The following is a 7,413-nucleotide window of genomic DNA, read 5'->3' on the forward strand; positions in this document are numbered from 1 at the left end:
GCCTCCAAGTGCCCACACCCTGTGTGTCTGCCCGTCCTGCGGGCACCGAGGTCCCTCCCTATGCACTGCTAGAGCCAGACAGAGGAGACGCCATGACCCCCACCCTGACGGCCCTGCTCTGTCTCGGTGAGATCTGAGGAGGGGAGGGGATGCCCTATTCTGGGAGGGACCCGGACCCGCCCCACAGCCAGGCCCTGGTCTGTCAGAGACCCCAGACTCAGGAGGCTCACGGGAGGAGGGGTTCTGCTCAGGATTCGGGGCAAACCTCTCACAGGAACTCTCTTCCAGGGCTGAGTGTGGGCCCCAGGACCCGAGTGCAGGCAGGTGAGTCTGTCCCCAGGGGTCCCAGTCCCACCTCCTCACTGGGGACAGGGGTCACCCACCAGGCAGAGGGGATGGAGAACAGCAGTTCTGGGCTGACACAGGGGGACGTCTGGGGGTTTGGGGCAGAGCTGGGACCTGGGGCTGGGGAAGGTCTTGTGTCCCAGCCTCCGTTTCCTTCCAGGGACCCTCCCCAAACCCACCATCTGGGCTGAGCCAGGCTCTGTGATCCCCTGGGGGACCCCTGTGACCATCTGGTGTCAGGGGAGCCTGGAGGCCCAGGAGTACCTCCTGCATAAAGACGGAAACTTGGTGACCTGGGACAAACCGCCTGCACTGGAGCCCGGGGACAAGGCCAAGTTCTCCATCAGATACATGACAGATGTATATGCAGGACGATATCTCTGTAGCTATCACAGTCCCACTGGCTGGTCCGAGTACAGTGACCCCCTGGAGCTGGTGGTGACAGGTGCGAGCCCACTCAGGGTCCCAGCCCCAGGCTGTGCCCTCAGGAAGGGGGTCTGCTCTCAGGGTGTCTCCCTCTCACAGCCCAGCCCTGGGGATAATGTGGGGGATCTGAGCCCCATTTAACACCGTCCCCTCCTCCTCTCCTAGGATGGCAGGGCAAACCCAGCCTCTCAGCCCTGCCCAGCCCTGTCGTGACCTCAGGAGGGAACGTGACCCTCCAGTGTGGCTCATGGTTGGGACTCGACAGGTTCGTCCTGATGAAGGAAGGAGAAAACCAGACCTCCTGGACCCTGGACTCCCAGCGAGCCCCCAGTGGGGGGTTCCAGGCCCTGTTCCCTGTGGGCCCCGTGACCCCCAGCCTCAGGTGGATGTTCAGATGCTATGGCTATTACCGCAACAACCCCCAGGTGTGGTCGTACCCCAGTGACCCCCTGGAGCTGCTGGTCTCAGGTGAGGGAGTCTGATTGTTGCCCCATCCCTGTTTTGAGGCACCAGACAGGTTATGGGGGCTCCGCTCCCAGGGGAGCCCCAGATGAGAGGGTGGGATGGGGGGACAACAGGGGCTCACAGGTCAGAGTCACAGAGGGTGATGGACAGTGAGACCCGGGGTCAGGATGGGAGAAGGGAGGTTTGGGGAGCATCAGCCCCTGCAATCCACAGCTGGTCTCTCCCAGGTGCATTGGGGAAGCCCTCCCTCCTGACCCAGCAGGGCCCTGTCGTGACCTCTGGACAGAGCCTGACCCTCCAGTGTCGCTCTGATGTCGGCTACGACAGATTCGCTCTGTCCAAGGAGGGGGCACGTGACCCTTACCAGCTTCTTGGTCGACAGCCCCAGGCTGGGCTCTCTGGGGCAGACTTCTACCTGGGCCCTGTGAGACCCTCCCACGGGGGCCGGTACACATGCTATGGTGGACGCAAGCTCTCCTCCGAGTGGTCAGCCCCCAGTGACCCCCTGGACATCCTGGTCGCAGGTGAGATGCCACAGGTCAGTCAGGACCCCAGACTCTGCACAGGTCCTGCCAGGGGGGCCCAGGTGGTGGTGGTGGGACCACGGGTGTGGGGTCCCCAGGGAGGGAGAGAGACGGAGAGAGACAGGGGACGGGGAAGGGAGAAACTCAGAAGACACAGACAGACTCCGTTCAGAGCAAGGGCTGGACAGCCCCTCACCTGCCCTTCCTCTCTCTAGGACAGCTCCCCTACACACCCTCCCTCTCAGTGCAGCCGGGACCCACGGTGGCCTCAGGAGAGAATGTGACCCTGCTGTGTCAGTCATGGAGCTCTGAGGACACTTTCCTTCTGTCCAAGGAGGGGGCAGCCGATCCCCCCCTGCGTCTTAGATCAAAGCACCGAGCTGGGCAGCACCAGGCTGAATTCTCCGTGAGTCCTGTGACCTCAGCCCACGGGGGGACCTACAGGTGCTACGGCTCATCCAGCGGCTCCCCCTACCTGTTGTCCCAGCCCAGTGACCCCCTGGAGCTCCTGGTCTCAGGTGAGGGGCCCCTTATCCTGTCCCCTCTGTGTCCCAACATTGTCTTCAGGACCCTGTGCCCAGGAGGGCTCTGGTCTAGGATGGGAGTGAGGGGCTCCGAGGGAGCGTCAGCAGAGGGGTCCACAGCTCACAGTGCAGGAGGGAAACAGGGCCCTCCCACCCCTGCCTCGTCCTTCGCCCCCATCACCAGAATTCTCCAGGCGGAGGAGGGGGACCTTGGGGGCCACAGGGCACATGAGGGAGAAGAGTGTGAGCAGAGACAGGGTCTCTAGGGGAAGCTCCAGTCCCCCTCTTGTCTTTTTCCCCAGGATCCCCTACAGACCCCGGCCCCTCACCCACAGGGCCCAGCTCAACAGCTGGTGAGTCACAGGGGCCGCTGTCCAGGGGCTTTTCTTCCAGTCCCTCAGAGATGCCAGGGGGACAGCGGGGCTCCAGGGGCTCTGAGGGTGAGTGAGGCTCTCTGTCAGGAGTGGTGGGAGGGCCCATGGGGAGCAGGGGCTGAGTTACACCCTCAGTTCAAGGTCCTCTGCAGGCGTTGGCCTGGACGTGCCCCTCTCCTGTGTGGGCCTCAGTGTCCCCAAGTGTAAAGGAGAGAGTCGTGGCCTAGAGTAGATTTCCCCTCAGTTCCGACCAGGGCTCTGACCGTGGGAGAGGAGGACTCACGGGGAAGCCCCCAGGTGTGACCTATGGGGGGGCCTTCCCTCTGCAGCTGTGAGAGTGACGTTGCAGGAGGAGGGGAGGGAGGATGATGGCTGGGGGCATTCAGGTGATAGGGGATCTGGAGGGACCCTCAGCTCCAGAAGAAGATGCTGGGACAGGCCGTGCCCCACGTGAGGAGCCCAGAGCCTCGAGCTGGTGTCCCCACAGGGGACAGCATGAGGAGAGCACGGGAAGCCCACAGCCCTGGTCCCAGCCCCAGCCCTGCCGCCCCCACGCTGGGCGACCTGAGACATGTGAATGACCTCTCTGTGCCTCAGTTTCCTGTCTGTGGAGTGGGCGGGAGGGGTGGCAATCCCCTGCTGCGTGATCGTTGACAGGGTCAGAGGTGAGTGCACAGAGCCCCGCAGGTGCCTGCCACACAGTAGGTGCTCAGTTAAACGGCGTCACTGGCTCATTCATGGTGTGGCTCCTGCCCAAGGTCCCCACTGGTACCTGTACGTCATCGGGGTCTCGGTGGCCTTCGTCCTGCTGCTCGGCCTCCTCGTCCTCCTCCTGGTCCGACACCGGCGTTGGGGCGAAGGCAGGAAGCCAGGTGAGAAGGGGAGGGGGTGACGGGCCCCAGGGAGTGGTGGCTGTCCTGGGGGCCGACCGAGGGCGGGCTCAGGGCAGCGGCCAGAGAGGGAAGCCGGAGAGGTGGGAAAGGCTGGTGTGGAAAGACACTTGCAGAATCTCAAGTCAGAGAGTCTAGAAAGAAAACACCCAGGTGGGACCCACGTGCCAGTTGAAGGTTTTTCCTCTTTTCAATCTCGGGAGATGGAGAGACACACAGACAATATGTGTGAAGGGCTCCTTTCCCTGGAATCACATGGGGGGTGGTTGTAACCTCCCAGCCCAGAGGGAGGCTGATTCCCAATGTCCTGCAGGGGCTGCAGACCCGGAGCCCAAGGACAGAGGCCTGCAGGACAGGTAACTCTTACTCGCACACCCCCTAGACTCCCACCTACCCGCCCCCTCTATGCCCCCTAACACCCTGTCTCCTCCCCAGCTCCAGCCCAGCTGCTGCCGCCCAGGAGGAGAGCCTCTGTGAGAGGAAGGGGATTGCCCTGGGGGTGGGCTGGGAGGGTCTGGGGGTAAGGGGTGAGGACCGAATTCCCACATGCATGACCTTGGCACCTCACCCCACTGCTGAATCCCCTGGATCACAGCTGCCCTGTCTGAGAAGTTCAGGGGACCTTGCCAAGAGGTACCCCCCATTCTCCCCAGCAGATGCTGCCATGCAAGACACTCAGCCTGAGGAGGGGGTGGAGCTGGACCATCGGGTGAGACCCCCACTCTCGTGCAGACCCCAGGGCCCTCGTGGTGCCAAACTTAATCCAATGGACACTTCTCTGTCCTCACACCACCCAGTCTCAGCAGTGTCCCTCAGATGCCCTCTCCCTCCTTGGGCATTCTGGGTCAGCCTGCTGTGACCGCATGGGGCCTCCTCCGTGCTCCCCTTGTCTGGCTCCCTGACTGCTGTCTGACTTCTGGTTGTTGAGGTGCATGCGCAGGTCTCAAGAGGGTGCATGAAGAAATGAATCACCCACAGGTCTTAGGCCCCCTTCATTCATTCACCCAGTAAATGGGCACAAGAAGCCCACCATTTACCAGGCCCCACCTAGTGCTGCAAGCACAGCAGTGGGCAAATCTGACCCACCCTCCATGAGCTCACCTTGTGGGTGACAGACAATATGCAAGGAAGTGGGCAGCACCCTCGAGTGCGAAGTGTGGCCAAGGAAAATAAAACGAGAAGGGGGTAGCAGGTGCAAAGGTCCTGAGGCAGCAACATGTTTTGAAGGAACATAGGCTATGTGGCTGGAACCAAATGAGCAAGAAACAGTGTCAGGAATAGAATCAGAGCCATAGAAAGCATTGGATGTCCCAAGGCTCAGGAAGCCCCTGGAGAGTCCACCAGGAAAGTGACCTAATCTGCCTGAAAGTTTGAAAGCATCACTCTGGCAACAGTGTGGAAAAGGGTCTGAGGCGGTTGAGTGGAATCAAGGAGACAAACCTCCCCCTCACTGTCTGTCTGCAGCAGAACACACGGGATGAAGACCCCCAGGGATTGACATATGCCCAGGTGAGCCACTCAAGATCAAGACTCAGGCAGGGACTGGCCCCTTCTCCTTCCCCTGTGTCGGGGGGATTGCTGGACTCGGAGGACAGACAAGCAGAGGAAGACAGGCAGACAGACTGTCAGGTGGGTCCCTTCTCCAAGGCCCCAGGCTCCCCCCTCCTCAATCACACACCTCCCCTCTCTCCCCCACTGCAGGCTGCGACATCTCATGCCCCTTCGGATGTGACCTACGCCCAGCTGAACCGCTTGACCCTCCGACGAGAGACAAGTGCATCCCCTCCCTCCCAATCAGGGGAGCTCCCAGCAGAGCCCAGCGTGTATGCCGCTCTGGCCATCCACTAGCCCAGGAAGGACCCAGATCCCACACTCCAGGGAAGGGGACCGCAGAGACCCTGGAAGGGACAGGAGCTGCCCACAGTGGGTGCCACCTAATGACCCCAGCCAACCTGGACTCCTCACGCAGACCAGTAGGAACTCCGGGACCTCTGGGAGTTGCCTGATTCTGTCATCAAAGATAGTAACATCCCTACACTTTGGAAATCAAAGCAACGGACTTCTCAATAATTCAGGAATGAAATGAGAAAACCAAAATGAAAATGAGAAAATGTTTATACATATATACATCAGATACATATACAAGGGTAATATAAATGTTATACATCAAATCTATGAAATGGGAAAATTAAGAACCAAGAACTAACATATTAGAACAGAAAACAGCCTAAAATAATTAATGATAAACCTATTATATCGAGACTATAGAAAAAGAATAGCAGGGGTGCCTGGGTGGCTCAGTCATTAAGCAGCTCAGGTCATGATCCCAGGGTCCTGGGATCGAGCCCCACATCGGGCTCCCTGCTCAGCAGAAAGCCTGCATCTCCCTCTCCCACTCCCCCTACTTGTGTTCCGTCTCTCGCTCGCTCTCTCTGTCAAATAAATGAATAAAATCTTTTTAAAAAAGGAAGGAAGAAAGAAAAAGAATAGCAAATTATTCCAAATGAAGGTAGAAGGAGGAAAATAATAATGACAAGAATAGCTACTAGTGAGGACAAACAAAAAATAGAGAAAAATCAATAAAGCCAAAGTGTTCATTTTTGTAAACAACGGTTATAAATCCTAGCCACAATAGCCAGGTGAGAGAGAGAGAGAGAAGGTACACATCACCATTATCAGGACAGCATCACATCCTACACAATTTAAATCAATAATAGAACATTATGAATCATTTTAAACAGATACATAAGTAACTGACAAAATCCTCAAAAATACAAGTTACAAAATGATGAAGAAGTAGAAAATATGTATCACCCTATGTATACATTAAATGCATTGACTCTGTGGTCAAAAACCTATGACCCAGCAATTGCACTATTGGGTATTTACCCCAAAGACACAGATGTAGTTAAAAGAAGGGGCACATGCACCCCAATGTTCATAGAAACAATGTCCACAATAGCCAAACTGTGGAAGGAGCTGAGATGCCCTTCAACAGACGAATGGATAAAGAAGATGTGGTCCATATATACAATGGAATATTACTCAGCCATCAGAAAAGATGAATACCCAACTTTTACATCAACATGGATGGGACTGGAGGGGATGATGCTAAGTGAAATAAGTCAAGCAGAGAAAGTCAATTATCATATGGTTTCACTCATATGTGGAACGTAAGCAATAGCACAGAGGACCAGAAGGGAAGGGAGGGAAAACCGAATGGGAAGAAATCAGAGAGGGAGAAAAACCATGAGAGACTCTGGATACCGGGAAACAAACTGAGGGTTACAGAAGGGAGGGGGTGGGGAGATGGGGTAACTGTGTGATGGGCATTAAGGAGGGCAAGTGATGTGATGAGCACTGGGTGTTATTATAACTAATGAATCATTGAACACTACAGCAAAAACTAATGATGTACTGTATGTTGGATAATCAAATTTAAAATAACCCACCCCCCAAATGAAGTATGTGGAAACTGAGAGAAACGGAGAGCAGACTGTGTGGCTTCCAGGGCTGGGGTGTGGAAATGGGGAGGTGTTGGTCAAGATTATAGCTAGAAGATAAACAACTTCCATAGTTATAAGACCACAAGTTCTGGGGATCTGATGTACAGCATGATGACCACAGCTCATCACACTGTATCATATTCTCGAATGTTGCAAAGAGTAGATCTAAATGTTCTCAACACATGCAAGAAAGGCAACTATGTTATGGGATGGAAGTGTGAGCTAAGGCCATGGGTATAATCATTCTGTAATATAGAAATGTGTCTGTTGAGGAGGCTTCATTGGGAATTTCCTCCAAACACTTATGCCCTTAGGAAACACACACATGCATATACACAAGCATATACACACACCAAAAT

At 56.1% G+C, this 7,413-nt stretch overlaps 1 protein-coding gene across 8 annotated transcripts; it reads left to right on the plus strand.

Annotated features, from left to right (window-relative positions):
* On the plus strand, positions 1–6,014 carry LOC118535639 (leukocyte immunoglobulin-like receptor subfamily A member 6). 8 transcript variants are annotated; one of them, XM_036092066.2, is made up of 13 exons: positions 1–126; positions 289–324; positions 506–790; positions 937–1,239; positions 1,464–1,760; positions 1,976–2,278; positions 2,587–2,724; positions 3,417–3,530; positions 3,862–3,904; positions 3,984–4,021; positions 4,205–4,257; positions 5,013–5,057; positions 5,250–6,014. In XM_036092066.2, the coding sequence occupies exons 1-13, from the start codon at positions 93–95 to the stop codon at positions 5,394–5,396; spliced, it is 1,836 nt and encodes a 611-aa protein (XP_035947959.2). In that variant the 5' UTR covers positions 1–92; the 3' UTR covers positions 5,397–6,014. The 8 variants fall into 8 exon arrangements, with proteins under 8 accessions (XP_035947959.2, XP_077919871.1, XP_035947962.2 ...); XM_078063745.1 differs by having other exon boundaries at positions 2,587–2,637; XM_036092069.2 differs by lacking the exon at positions 5,013–5,057.
* Positions 6,015–7,413: the final 1,399 nt, after the last annotated feature.

The sequence above is a fragment of the Halichoerus grypus genome, chromosome 15, assembly GCF_964656455.1.
Source record: "Halichoerus grypus chromosome 15, mHalGry1.hap1.1, whole genome shotgun sequence".
In the NCBI taxonomy this organism is placed as follows: Eukaryota; Metazoa; Chordata; class Mammalia; order Carnivora; family Phocidae; genus Halichoerus; species Halichoerus grypus.

Excerpts from the sequence above, each read along its gene's own strand:
- LOC118535639 (XM_036092066.2), top strand. The coding sequence starts at position 93 with ATGACCCCCACCCTGACGGCCCTGCTCTGTCTCG. Across the intron at positions 4,258-5,012 it reads GGGTGGAGCTGGACCATCGG|CAGAACACACGGGATGAAGA; the intron begins GTGAGACCCCCA and ends GTCTGTCTGCAG. Across the intron at positions 5,058-5,249 it reads AGGGATTGACATATGCCCAG|GCTGCGACATCTCATGCCCC; the intron begins GTGAGCCACTCA and ends CCCCCACTGCAG.